The 14,614-nt window shown below is 47.0% G+C and overlaps 1 protein-coding gene across 1 annotated transcript; it reads right to left on the minus strand.

Moving 5' to 3' along the window:
* Positions 1-15: 15 nt before the first annotated feature.
* On the minus strand, positions 16-13,200 carry FXR2 (FMR1 autosomal homolog 2). The gene is made up of 17 exons (XM_027857248.1): positions 13,108-13,200; positions 7,651-7,703; positions 7,236-7,329; positions 6,604-6,675; positions 6,304-6,452; positions 5,953-6,046; positions 5,241-5,357; positions 3,439-3,609; positions 3,178-3,256; positions 2,680-2,789; positions 2,393-2,479; positions 1,899-2,109; positions 1,554-1,751; positions 1,235-1,435; positions 1,038-1,133; positions 816-919; positions 16-573 (listed from the first exon to the last, which is right to left on the minus strand). Exons 1-17 carry the CDS (start codon positions 13,186-13,188, stop codon positions 484-486), a joined length of 2,007 nt encoding a protein of 668 aa, XP_027713049.1. The 5' UTR covers positions 13,189-13,200; the 3' UTR covers positions 16-483.
* Between the last annotated feature and the right edge of the window lie 1,414 nt (positions 13,201-14,614).

Genomic DNA, 14,614 nt, shown 5'->3' on the forward strand with positions numbered 1-14,614 from the left:
TCCCTACCCCTGCTTCAAACCCCCCTCCCCATGCCTCCCACCCAATGACACCACCCCCATCTTCCACAGTGATGAGGCCCAGAGAGGGGGGGACAGGATGAGAGAAAGGGGTGCCAAGGGAACCCCCCCCAAACCATCAAATTTGGGTGGGTACAGGAGGACCCTCCCCACAAACAAGCCGGGGAGAGAGTTAGGGGCCAGGGAGAGATTGGGGCATTAGAGGATAAAAGGCACATCCAGTCTGATGGGGGGGGGAGGCTCCCCTCACCATGGGGTGGGGTAGACAGAGGAAGAAGAGGAAAGGGTGACCCTGTAACAAGCACACCACCCCACCCCAAGCCCCCGGGGGGTGGGGAAGAACCCACAGTGTGGCCACTGTTCCCTCCCCCTTTAGACAAGAGCAGCTCCAATGCGGGTCAGGAAGGGCTTGTTGGGTAGCAAGCAAGATGGGAGGGAGGGGGACAGGGAGGGGTGGAGGAACTTTTATGAGACCCCATTCACCAAGCTGCCCAGTTCCAAGGAGGCAGAGAGCTCCCCATTTTCCGAGGGGCCCTTAGGAAGCTTGCTGACACCCTGGAGAAGAGAGAAGGAAGGTGATAAGAGGGGACCCTTTATTTCCTTTTACTGTAACAACTCCCAAAAAGGCCAAGCCTTGTGAATTCAAAGCCTTACCACCCGAAGGCCCCCCCCATCCCTGTTCTACCAGGAGAAAACTAGGGCTTCTCTTCCCCAATTCAACAAATCAACAATCAAAGTTTGGGGTACAGTGGGGGATTCCAGGGACAGAAGGAAGGAGAAGGCAACAATACATCTACCTTTGGTCCTGAGAGGGAGTCCTCAGAAGGGACATGAGTAGGCTCAGGGAGCTGCCTCTGTCGGCTTTGAGATTCTGCCCGGGAGATGTAATCTGCCACTGTTACTGTGGGAAGAAGGATCAGATGTCCACTCTCTAGCCTTCTAATTTTACTCAAACCCTATATCATCACAACCTCAGAGCCCCACTCTCTCAGGTCTAAGGTAGAACCCTGGCTATTCACCTGGCTGCCGGTCTCTGCTAATGGAGCCATCTGCCCGGTTACCACGGTTACGTCGTCTACGGCTTCGGTTTCTTCGCTGGGGTTTTGATTCCTCTTCTGTAGGTGAGGGTAGTGATGAGAAAGTAAAGATATTCAGAAAACAAGTACTCAGCCTCCCAAGCCTCATTTTTCTCAGTGACCCAGGGAAGCCTGCTCACCCAGACCATTTTCAGCCAAGTTAGGCCCATCAGACTCCAGTCCTCCATCTATGATAGTCCGGTCCTCATCTGTGCGTCTACGGCGGGAACGTCGGCGCCGGGCACTAGCTGGAGGTGGCTCTCCAGGCTCAGAGTCAACTGGGGGCTCTGGTTCTGATGTGTCCAGTAGGCTATAGGGGTTACTATCAGGATCCTTCAGCACTAGGTAAGGTAAAGAAGATGACTTGGCCTTTGGGCATCCTGCCTTCAGCTCTCCATTCTCAGCTCCTACCCATTTCCCTCCAAGCCCCAGGTGATTGTTAGGTTGATCCCTCAGTACCTGAGCTAATGGAAGATGTGCTGTACTTCGTGGCAAGCCGGGGCGTAGGATTGGACCCTCGACCTCGTCCCCCCATTGGTCTCCTACGACCCTCTTCACCCCGGCTAGAGGTATCTTGGTCACTATGTCCAGGTCGGTCAGGCTCTTCTCGTTTTTCAGATTCTGTTTCCGAAGCAGTGGACAGGTCTGAACCAGGCCCTAGAGAACAGGAGTCAATTTGGTTCCTCACTTCCAGAAAATATTATTTAATCTCCTACAGCTCCAAGGAAAAGCCATTGCATACAGTTTATTCTCCTTCCACAATCCATCACTCCCTCTCATCCTGGCCATACACCACAATCTCACCATAGCCAGAACTTCCTGTCCTCCGGCCACGGCCTCGACCCCCATAGGTTCTAGTGGCATGGAGGGAAGAGGAAGAGCTTTCATCTGTAGCATAGCCAGTCTTGTCACCACCACTGCTCCCTCGACCACTTCCAGGGGTACGGAAGCCCAGCCCAATCTGCCGAAGCTGTTCATCAATCTGCAGCCTTTCCAGTCGAAGCTGTTCTACTTCCTGGTTGGAGGCAAGAAAATAGTTGGGGGCAATGAAAGGAAAAAACTTTTAAGAGTCCTCTGCAGAAACTGCATGCCACCTAAGCTCTCTGAGTAGCAAAGAATTCAGCAAAAATGAAAACAGAAGAACAAATCCTAAATGTGGACAAATCAGGCATCCAATCCTGCCCTTTAGCCCTGCTCTCCTCAGACACAGTCTCCATAGACCCCAGCTTTTCTAAAAGTTCCAATTCTCCTTTGGACACTCAGTACCCATTTCCCTCCCAGGGAGACAGCCCTGGTACCTGCAAGTAAGAGAGGTGATATTCCAATAGGGCCTGAGCATTGCTGATATTCTCCCGGGTGCCAACGAATATGAAAGGAACCATTCCCTGGCAGGGAAAAGATGGGTCAGTAAGGAGAGAAGAAAGGTGAGCAAACCTGTTTCCCACATCTTCACATAAGCTTACAGACCGGGGACCCATCTTTAGCAAAACCCATCCCTGCCCCCACCACATAAAAGTTCTTGTCTTAAGGAATTTGCTCCTACCCACTTCCCTGGGGAAACAAAAGAAATCCTTTCCCATTATACCTCCTCCCTGGGATTCTTCTTGTCGTTATCACCCTCTACTCGAACCCTCACCACACCAGATTTATCCACAATCTCCTGGATCACTTTTCCATTCTTCCCAATCACTTTGCCTGTGTTGGGGGAGGGGGTTTGAAGGAATTCGTTATTTAAAGGATGAAGAAGATAGGGTATAGTAGACAGTTCTTTATTTTATAAGGGGGTTTACTTCATCTGTCTATAACCCAACACAGAAAAGATGAAAACGTTCAGATATCCTTGGAATTCTTCTGTCTAATCGACATCATTCCTGTTGCAGTTTTTGCTTGTCCAGTCCTCAGGGGGTTGTAACTCTTTAAGTCCAGCATAAGCCTAATAAGCTCCTTCCTAAAAGACCCAGTCGTTTACTACCCCCCACATCACCCATTCTCCACCTCTTCTCCCACTGGTCCCCAACTCTCCACTCCCTTTTAATTCCTCCTCTTTCCTGCTTCATCCTGACCACTGGCCCTCTAGACTCACCAACCAGGTTCCGGGGCACTTGGACAGAGTCTTCAGAAAACTCAAGGTAGCTTCGGGCCTGCCGGCATGCCTCAGGGGTCTGGGGAAAGAATGGGAGGATGATTACTGGACACAGGGGCCTGAACCTCAAAGGAATCTAAGTTTTCCTTCCTTCTACCACCCTCTTTTTGAGGAAATGTGCTACCACTAAAATCCAAAAAACAAAAATTCCATCATATTTTCTATTTCACTTTTCCTCCCCTTAGAAGTCCCGGTACTGACCTCCCCATAGATTCGAAAGGTGCAAGTCTCCTCGCCCAGTTCAATGGCTGTCACCCCAGGCACTTTTCGGGCCTGCTGGATATTGGCACCGTGAGTCCCGATTGCTAATCCCATCAGGTCCTCCCTTACTGTAAATTCTTCCTGGAATGCGGCTGCTAGCTGCTTGCTTGTCTGGAAGGAAAGACCGGAAGTCATCTGGGACATCTCTAAAGCTCAGACAGTACCTGACCCAGGGCTCTTCTCTGTGTGTGATTAAGATGACTGGGGACCAGGGACGAGAGTGAGTTAGAAGGAATGGAACTACAACTTCTAGTGGCCACTAGCCCTTGTGACACATGATATGGAAACTGGAGGAAGTCAGTCTTCATTTCCCTGCCAAAGCCCAAAGATTCAAAGTAAAGGACACCTAGTAATCGAGTGGTAGAAAGTTCTGATACTGATAAGCTGAGTGATTTTGGCCAAATCACAATTTCTCTGCCTCAGGTCACACCTATTAAATGACAGCTGCTCTATCTATCTTGGAAGAGAATTCTTATAAAGTTCCTATCACATAGATGTGACAGCCCTTTGAAAAAGCAAGAGCATTATAAAAGAGTAATCAAGTATTATCTTACACTTTTCCAAGCAATACAGTCCCTCCCTTACCACAAATCCCAAACAACTGAGAAAGAGAGCTAGAGAGGATCTCAAGATCAATAGAACTGGTCCAACTGCTAATCAGGTCCTTCGAAGCAGTCTAAGATGGGTTGCCTAATTCTTGAAGAAATACAGCAGGGAATCTGGGGGAGTAAACCACAGGTAAGAAGAAAGAGGGGTTGAAAAGGATTCCCTGAACAAGGAGGTTCCAAAAAGGCTCATTTTCCACAGGAAAGGGGCTGAAACTTTATCAAGGAGTACTAAAGATGGGCCTAAGGGAAAAGAAAATGCTGGACAAGGACAAGCCTTTTGGCTTAGGTATGCAACCTTAAAAGAAGTCTACAAGTTCCCTACAGGAATTTACCAAGATGGCAGAGCTCAAACTGAATCCAGAAATCAAAAGCACTTAAGGAAAGGAGATAGTCCCTACCCCAAACCCTATCTACTCATGATGCTCAAGGAACATATCTATGTTAGAACTCAGAGATTATCTAGAGCAATCTCTAAACTGTGGAAAGGAAACTTCTGAAGTTAACAGAGAAAGTGGTCATAAAGAGATAGAAGAACTAGGAGAACAGTATGTCAAGGAAGCTAAGAGAGAAAGCTGAAGAGGAATGAGGGTACAGAGTGAAATGGGAAAAATGAGACTAAACATTTCTTTGAGAAGCAATGCTAGAATGCTAATCTCTTCTAGAAAGTTATACTCCAACCTCATCTTACAAAAGGCATATAGTAAAATGAAAAGAACACTGGAATAAAAAACTGAATATTTTGGACAAGTCACAATTTGTTTGGGCCTGAAATTCCTTTAAAAAAAAAAAAGAAAGAAAAAAGAAAGAAAAAAGATAATATCACCAGGCTTAAATACATTTGTTGTAAGGATAAAATGTGAATGTATATGAAAGCAGAAAAACAATAAAAGGCCAAATAAATGTATGGTGTAACTATTACAGAGGAGGCAAAGGAAACTACTGGGACTACAATCCAGGTCTCCTGATTGATCCCAACATTGTTTATGACGTGAGTTGATGGGATAAATCTGGATTAAATCAAGAGAACCCATGTGACTACTGGTGCAAACGGAGCTGAGCCATCTGCTCAGTGAGAATGAGAGTTCTTAGAGAGGAAGGGTCTCTATAGCACGGGAAAAGGGCATCAGAGCTCACCTCTAGATGCTTGGTGGCCTCTTCATTTCGGGACATGAGCAGCAGTTTGGTGCGGAGGCTTCGGAAATGCATGTCACCTAGCAGGGATGCCCGTTTCACAGGAGCTTCTGTCGTTGACTAAGTGGGAAGAGAAGTTAACCAGATTACCCTCTCCCTCCCCATTCCACACAGGGGTGAGGATAAGGGTTGGGCATTAGGATACTTGGGTCCTCAAGGAAGGTGGGAGTTTATACAGCTATCTGGGTTCCTAAAAGAAACAGAGGAAGGGCAGGAGGAAGTGGGGATATATGAGGAATAACTTCAAGACACAGAAGGGAACCAAATAAGTTTTCTAAGACTTGGATCATTAAAGTATAAGCTTTGTGCTTACACAAACAGGGATTATGTTTCTGTCTCTATCACCTAGCACAGTACTTAGCACACAGTAAGCATTTAACAAATGCGTAATAAATTGGATGGGAGGGAGTAGTCTTATTAGGAAAAAGAATGAAGGCTACATTTCAAGTTAAATATACCCTTTGTCCTATGCTATGTGGGACCCCTGAGGTGAGAAGCCTCAGTTCCCAAGAAAAAAATCAAGGTCAACAGCAAGGAGGCAGAGTACTCTGTCCTTTGATTAAAAATATATGCCCCCTCAGGTCCCCCCCTCTCAGCTAAGGATCAAAGGTACAAAAGGAGAGAAGAACTGAAGTGCATGGGTAAACATGCTCACCAGAATAAAGAGCTCACTGTTAGTGATGTTTAGGAAGATGCAGTTGGCTCCTAAAGCCTTCTTGAACTCTTTATGGACATTCTCATTGGAGCAGCTGGGGAGAAGAGGCAAACTTTCAGATATCAGGATTCAGGGAAAAGTTCATGGCGACAGAAAGGGAGTAACCAGGAAAATGACTAAGTAATTGACAGGAGAAAATGGACAGGGATATGGATAAAGTAGAGAATGGGGTAGGGACAGGGAAAGGACAGGGGAGGCTGTGAAAAAAGGGTTACGGGAGACAGGAGGTAGGGTGGCCATGGGAAGAGTTGTGGGTAAGGGGTACCCCCTGGGGTCAGCCCTGGCACTCACGCTTCTCTCAGATCCTCGGGAACAGCCATCGTGACCTTGAAAAAACTGCCTTTGGTAGCCAGAGGACTGGGATTGACAGGTCGGAGCCTTTCCAGGGTCACAATTTCATTATAGGTGGCATCGCAAGCCGCGTACTCTATGACATAGAACTGATGGGATGAAATAAGAAAGACAGCAACCTCAGATGCCTGAGATCAAATCCTCAATAATCCTCAAACTCTGCTTCCTCCTAACTTTCTACCCTCAGCTTCTATTTCCAAGACCACCCATCCCATTCCCTAACCCTCCAAGATCACTCACATCTCCCTTCATCATCCGAACCCTTGCCAGCCACCAACCACAAGGCTCCTGCTCATTGGCTCTGGAATAAACCTAGAGGGAATTAGGGAAGAAAGCAGAGATGGTCTTAGAAACTGACCAATAACTTGCAGACAAAGTAGAACCCCTAACTAAGAGTAAAAGAAACCAGAGATGAGTGCTGCTAATCAGAATGGGAAGAAGCCATGAAATTTTAGATACCTCTTTTCTATTATCTTAAAAGGATGAAGTTTTTACTTGAGATGGGGGCTCTCTCGTGAAGTATGGCATATCAGAACAGCAAGGAAAGGAGAACAATTGAAACTACAGCATGAAATATACAAGACGTCAGGCATGCAGGGGAGCTTAGGATAGGAAATTAAACTTTGCAGGTATTTTCAATCAAGACAGACACTTCTTATTTTTCACCTAACTAGCAATGGTGAAAAAGAGGGGAACAGTTTGAACAAGCCTGAATGGTAATTGAGACAAAGAAACAAGTGAAAGGTAATAAATGGGAAGGGCAGGCAGGGGACTGGGGGATGGCAGGGGAGGAGAAGAGAAAGTTATCTGTATCTGTCTGATGGAACTAGAAGAAATAAGTATTTAAGGGGAAGGAACTTTGGTGCTCTTACCTCCACCTCATCCCCTTCTGTGATCTCCTTGCTATAGTCAGCTGGTGGTGGTAGCCGAACATCCCCAAAGGGGATCTGTCTCTCACTCTGCCAGCTGTAAATGGGACAGTGTGAAAAGAGCCTCATCCCCAAATGGGAATGCTCCCACAGCAATTCCCCCTGCTTTCCATTCCTTCAGAATTAGAAGACTATCTCAAATCCCACTTCATAATCCCTGGTTCCTCCAATATTTATGTACCATTATCCCTCCCCTACCCGAGTTGTAGTCCTACCTCTTTCCTAGGACTACATACCTAACTTTTGGCTTTCCTCCCCAAAGCAACCCTTTTAGGACCAGTTTCCCCCTGTTAGCTTTCACCCCCTTGAGCTCTCTCTAAAAACTAGATATCCTGGATTTTCTTTACCCAAGTCTTACTTGTTCTCAAAGAAGATGGTGACTGAGTCTTCATGGACATCCTTCACAAAACCCTACAGTGGGTGGCGGAGTAAGATGAGAAAGAAAATGGAGATTTACCATCAGCTCAGAACTCCAGAAGGGAATAAGGGGCAGGCTGGAAGCAGGAAACCTGAGTTCTGGGGGACAGAAGCAATCTGGGTGAGGTGAGTCAGGAGAAGCGTCAGAGACACACATCCATATTCTAAGAAAAGTGTGTCTGTATTTTAAGGGGTAGGGAGTTACATGGTAAATGGCAAACCATTAGAAAAAGGCAGGGACTGGAATGATCCGGGGACCTGAGGTTGGTGAATCTCTTGAGTTAGGGATTTCAAAGCTGCAGTGGGGCTTCCTTCTGGATCCCAGAGACCCATGCTTTACCCCACCCCACCCCCAAATTCTTCATTTTCTGCTCAACAGCCTGCCACCATCCAATTAAAATACCAAAAAGCATTAACCAAAGCTAAGAATATCCCCAAAGACAAGGAGATGACGTCCTGGAGCATAGAAGAGACAAAGTTCTGCCTCCTCTTCATAGCAGAATAGACTTGAGAAAACCTGGCATCTCCAGACTGCCCTAGGGGAGGGCATAGATGCCGTGGCCCTAAGATGAAACGGGGACAGGACACTATTAGGGGAAGGGGTAAGGATTTGGAGAAATGGGAACTTGAGTTCTGAAAGAATAAAGACAACAAGAGGAAGGTGATGAAGGTTCTAGTACAAAGACACAGGTTCAAAGAGCTGTTTCTAACTTAACAAATCACCTCGACCCAGATAGAGTAAGGAGAGATTATGTTCTAAACTGAGGTGACCATAATCATCTGCCCAACTCTTTGTTTCCCCATCCTCATATAATGAAGGTATCCTGAAAGTTTCAAGAAGCTGGCACAGAGAAATTACTGCAGTTAGGTAGTGTAGTGAATAGATCGCTGGGCTTGGAAAGACCTCAGTTCAAATTCAGCCTCAGACATTTACAAGTTGTATAACCCCTGGGCTAACAAGTTACTTAGCTCTCCATACTTCAGTTTCAACTTTAAAATGGGGATAATAATAGCATCTACTTCCCAGGGTTGCTGTGAAGATCAAATGAGATAACATTTGCAAAGCACATAGTACAGTGCCTGGAACAGAGAGATATAAATATTAGCTACTATTATTAATACTGCCGTGCTTGGAATATAATTTAATAAACGTTTCCTTTTCCCCTTCCTTAAAGAAATTGAGACTGAGGGAAGATATTTATATGGATAGGAATTACCCTAGAGAATGAACTCTTTTCTCTCTCTACTACCCCCACCCCCACCTCAGACTGTTCAATCACACTATTAGTTCCCTTTATATTGGGAGAATCTAAAATTAAATTTCACTACTGGAACAAAATCACCTTCAATTTTTTTTTAGGATAAGTAACGCAGTTCCCAACTTTTTCCTAGAACTTTACTAATTCTCAATGTTCTAGCTACTAAATAACAATGCATCTAACATTTATATAGTATATAAAATCTAAAATGCAGATATGTTCCTTCCATAATACTCTATTTCAGTAACCCCTTCTTCCACTCTACCCTTTATACTTAAAAGAATACCTCAATAGACCCTTTAGCCTTTAGGACTTCACACCTGCCTTGGCTTATTATACATCTAAAATACCTTTGAACTTCTGTCACTAGTTCATTAAGATAGTGTCAGCTGTTCTGGAAAGTTCTTTAAGGGGAAATGGGGGGAAGGGAAAGAAAGGGCATGGCAGAAAACAGGCACTTGCCTGCTCCTTTCAAAAATGGATCCCTGCTCCTAGTTATTCACAAAGGCTATGCCTATCTATGTGTGTAAACCAATTATTCCCTGACCACTCAAAGCTGGCTTGCAGGGAGAAATACCAGGATTACCTTGGTCTTTTTCTAGCCATAATCCTTGAAATTGGAATTCTTTTCAGAGAATTCAGACCCCTGCTGCTTAATTTCACCCACTCTACCTTTAGAAACCATTTCTTTCTCCCAAGGACTTATGTGGAGGAAACTGAGCACCTAGCTCTGCTCAGACCTTACTGAGTGTCAGGTTGGGAAGATGAGCAGAGTAAAGTGAGGGCAAGGACAGGCAGAAGCCAGGAGTTCAGCTGTCCATAGGGTGGTTTGGTCCACTGGCTTCGGCATCTCCTGGCTTTGGCTCCAGGAGACTGAGACGTAGCTGAAGAATCCCAGGTTCCTATCCTGTTTCCCCAGCTCAGTAATATGTACAAAGGATTCATCCTTACCTCCAGTCTACCTTCTAGCACCCAATACTTAAAACCAGCTGAACCATACCATCTCACCTGATTCAGTGTAAATGTCAAAGAAACTGAGGGAAAAGGGGGGATGGGTGTGGAGTTCTCTCCATTGTCCAGTTGAGGAGAATCTAATTAACCCTTACCTCCCCCTTCCTTCCAAAAGGAAATAGGTATGATAACTTCTTCATATCTAGTACCACAACTAAGATCTATTTAACTTTAATTAGGGAACTTTCCCAAACTTTCCCTACTTGGTAGGAAGTACATCTGGGAGAAATGGAAATTGAAGGTTCGGTTGACTAGTTCCTTAGAATAAAATGGGAGGCTGTGCATGGTGGCACAAAATCCTTCCCATCAGGGAAGCTGAGGCTGGTGAACTTCTTGAGCTAGGGATTTCAAAGCTGCAGTAGACTCTTTCTGAACTAAACCTGGCATCAATATGACTGTCAGGGAGCTGTCAGGGGTGGGCCAGGCTGACCAAAGAGGGGAAAATCAACCAGGTCAAAGCTCTTATGCAGATCAGGTGCTATGTTTCTATCTTAGAAGTGGACTGGAGATGGAATTTGAAATAGCTAAAGAGTGAAGTGGAAATATATGTAAGCTCTTGGAGGGATGGGGGAGAGTCAGAGCTACAAAGTGACTAAGATCCAGTTAAGGGGTATCACTGTCTCTCTTAGATAGAAGAGGATATACAATGGGATTCCCACATCCATAAGAGAGGGAAAGGAATCTTACCAGGGGATATAGTTCTCAAACAACATGGCCCCTCCTTACTAACTACCCTGATCTGCTGAGTCATGAAAACTGGTTCTAAAAACAGAGTGGGAAAGTATTCAAATACAAATACAAAAAGGTAAGGAGCTCAGCAGAGAATGTTAATGGGAAAAAAACAAACTGGCACAGAGAGAGACAAGTATAAATAGACTGTTGAGGTATTCTAGTCTTCAAAATGGGGGAAACGTGACTTAAGAAATGTCAAAGAGTACAGCAATCCATATGACCTGCTTCCCAACAAACTCCTACTTTCCAAGTCCAAAGCATCTTCACCTCAAATCAAATTCTTACCATATTCACACTGGCTGAGGAGAAAGATTTAACAAAATATAGGAGAAGCTGAAGTTTTCAAAGTTGCTTTAGCTACCTGTGTGTATGAAAAGGGGTGGGGGTGGGTGGTGGATGAGGGAAGAACCTCCTCTCTCATCTAGATGATTTCTATTAGAGAAGCAATCTTGTCTAGAAGCTGCCCCTATATACCAGTTAAAAGAAGAATGAGAGAAGACTAAATATAACATCTTACAGACTACCTCTGACCTAATCTCAAAACCCTTTTCTCCGAGAACCCAAAGAATTTATGATTGGTGGTTTAGAGAGGATACAAAAGGAGGGCAAGGGATCAGTCAGGATGAAGTAGGCTTCTGGAAGTACATTTCAATGAAGAGGGAAACATAAAGGGAAAAGAGGCCGATGACAAGCATATGCTACCAGACACAAAAGGGAATCGAGAATGGAGGAATTTTTGCCAGGGCAAATAGGAATGCTGCTATGGGGTAAGTTCAAGAGGAAACAAGAGTCTATTCTGAGGTACTATTACGAAGACTCTGTGTTATCACATGATCTAGAATTGAAAGGGAAGCCCAGGGTTTAAGAAAGAAATGACAAAGAATCAATTAAGGAACTTCTTTTTTGCTAAAGAAAGATTTAAGGAAGTTTTCTGGAAATAAGGATTCAGGTTGGTTAGGCTAAATTTATATAGTTAACTACTTAGATTAGGGAGTGAGCTGAGACCCAGATTACCAGAGATGAAAACTATCTGATGAGAGAAAGGAAAGTACAACACACCATGGCAAACACCAAATCCTTTTTAGTCATAATGTGAAATATGCTGTGGGGACAAATGGGAGCAGGACGTCTCAAAGGTACAGGGGTCTATTGGGTAAAGGAGGAGGGGGAAGGGAGGGCAGGATCTCTCCCCACATGTGGTGATATAGGAGAAATATCAATAAACATTTATTAAGTAACTATTTGCTAGGAACTGGATAAAGACAAAAATGACAATCTGCCCTCAAGGAACTTACATTCTAGTTCTTCCAGATGTAGGATAGGCTACAATATATGTTCAAACTCAGGCCTGGGAGGTAGAACAAAAACGTTGGCAGGGTATAAGTTACAAGGATGTCCCGTCCCAGCCCCCCCATATTAGAGAATTAAGGAGAAGAAAATTATTGGGAAGCAGTGAGTCTTCAACTTCAGTTATTTTACCTGTGAAAGGATACCCCAGAAACAGAATTAGGGGTGGGTAGAAAAGGGTGTGGACAAAGGGAGGAAACCTGTGCAGAAATGCCTTCAGAGGGGAGCTTAGGTACAGAAAAAGGGTCTTTCAAAGGGACTCCCTGAAAAAAGAGCTGTAGGAGAATGCCCAGATAGGGAAAGTTACTAGGGAACATTCTAGAGCCAGAAATGCCTTAGGGAAAAATAACAGGGGTATTCACTCCTAAGAAAGAGGTCCCCTTTGAGGAGAACACAGGCTCCGTTTGGGGAATGACATCGGTAACGTAAGGGTGCATACATGTACTGGTCCTTACCCGGATCAAGCAATATTCTAGGTAGGTCTTGCGTGGAAAGTAGAGGTATGGAGGTAGAGGACTTGTACAATGAAGCCATCGACGAATGAGAAAGCAAAATGAATGGCAGAGCACAGACTTCCTAGAGGTCAGGGGGTGCTACAGCTGTTAGAGCTCGGTTTCATCTTTTTTCTCCCTCAGTTGGGGAATACGAAGTGGGAGGGGCTCTGCCTGAGATAATGCACTGAAGTCTCTCCCAGAGATGGGGGTTGGGGTGGGTTACACAAAGACAGAATTAAAGTCTTAGCAGCCCTAGGTGAATACAGAAGGGAAGGTCAGCGGTGGAACGAGCAAGAAGGGGGTTCCTGCGGTGAGGTCCTTCGGGGAGGAGGAGGAGTGACTGTCTCTGCCCCGAGAAGGAGGGAGGAAGGAGACGAGGGGCCGGGAGCAGTCACTGGGGAGGGAGGAGGGGGGACGGGGCCAGGAGACAGGCCCGAGGAATGTCTCCTCGAGGTGGCTGGGGGTGGGGGGGTGGGAAAGGAGGAGCCCCGACAGCCCCGCGCTTCCCCCACCTGCAGGCACGGGCAGGTGTCCCCGGCCGGCGCGCCGCCTCACCTTGTAGAAGGCCCCGTTGGAGCCACGCACCTCGACGGGCAGCCCCGGCTCCATGTCCCTCCCGACAGCGAGGCCGCCCATGGAGGGGCCGCCGCCGCCTGCGGCTGCTGCTGCTGCTGCTGCTGCTGCTGCTGCGGCGGCGGCTGCTCCTCCTCCTGCTCCTCCTCCTCCGGCGGTGGCGGCGGCAGCTGCGGCGGCCTGGGCTCGGGCCGGGCCGGGCCCCCTGCACCGCCCCCCCGGGGGAGGGGGAGGAGCCGGCGGGGACGCCGCAGGGGGCGGGAGCCGGGCAGGCCCCACACCGGCCCCGCCACAGCCGACGAGCAGGGGGCCGGGGCCGGGCCGCTCCCCGTCCGCCGCCGCCTCGGTCTCCGCCACTGTGAGGGAAATGGCCGCCGCCGCCGTCTCCTCAGCCTCTGCCTCAATCCCGGGAAGCTGCCGCCGCCGCCGCCGCCTCCTCCTCCTCCTCCTCCTCCTCCTCCCTTCCCCCCCGCCTTCCCTCCCCCTACCGCCGCCGGCGCTGCCGTGTACTGCGCAGACGCGCTCAGCACCCTCCCGCCCCGCGCCCAGAGAGCGGAGAAAAAGCACGGCGCAGGCGTCGAGGAGCGCGTGATCGTGACTAGTTAGCGCGCGCACCCGAGCTGGATCCTTTAACCCTAACCCTAACCCCTAATAAAACACGCACGCACGCACGCACGCATACACGCAGGACACCCTAAGTTACGCTTGCGCAGAAAGGAGCACCCCTCCTCACCCCTTCCAAGGGCGTGTCGAAGGGCGAAGCGCCTGCTTATGTCATTTTCTCCCTCTTTCTCCTCCCCCAATTTCTCTTTTGTCTGCCTTGTTGCGCAGACTCGCAGATCCGAGAGAAAGGGGCCGGAGAGAAGGTTAAGGGAGTATGTAGGGGTGTCCGCTTAATGCGCATGCGTTTGGCCAAAGCAGAAGCTGCTGCTGTTCCTTCATCATCACCGTTTTAAACATTTCTTAGCGTTTTTTTGTAGTCAGTGGGGTGGTGATGTTTGTGGAAGGGAAGAAGACTCAATCCATTGTCCTTGAAGAACGCACATCAATCAATCAAGCACTGTGCTAAGTGCTGGATGTATGTCCAGCACATGTATGTCCTATTGCTTTATATTCTTTAATATATTAAAGATATATAGACCACACACACATATATAAAGCATGAGTTAAAATATGTTTAAAAGCAATACACTATTTAAATTATGTAATTAAATTGTTAAATAAGAGGCAGAATGACGTAAATGAATAGAGACGCCCCGAAGGCAAAGAGTTATGGATTCAAATTCCACTCCTGGCACATACTAGCTCTATGGGGGGGGGGGGGAATATCACTTAACTACTCCTTGGCAAGTCTTTTAATTTCTCTGTTCTAGGCAATTCTCTATAAGTTGCAGGGAAGTGGCAGTTCCGCATTGGTGGAGGAAGTATCCTCACCGGGAGTTCCCTACGACAATGAAATCACAGGTGCAGCCTTAGTCCCTTTCCTCTA

The sequence above is a fragment of the Vombatus ursinus genome, unplaced genomic scaffold (assembly GCF_900497805.2).
Source record: "Vombatus ursinus unplaced genomic scaffold, bare-nosed wombat genome assembly UNPS02011916.1, whole genome shotgun sequence".
Lineage (NCBI taxonomy): Eukaryota > Metazoa > Chordata > Mammalia > Diprotodontia > Vombatidae > Vombatus > Vombatus ursinus.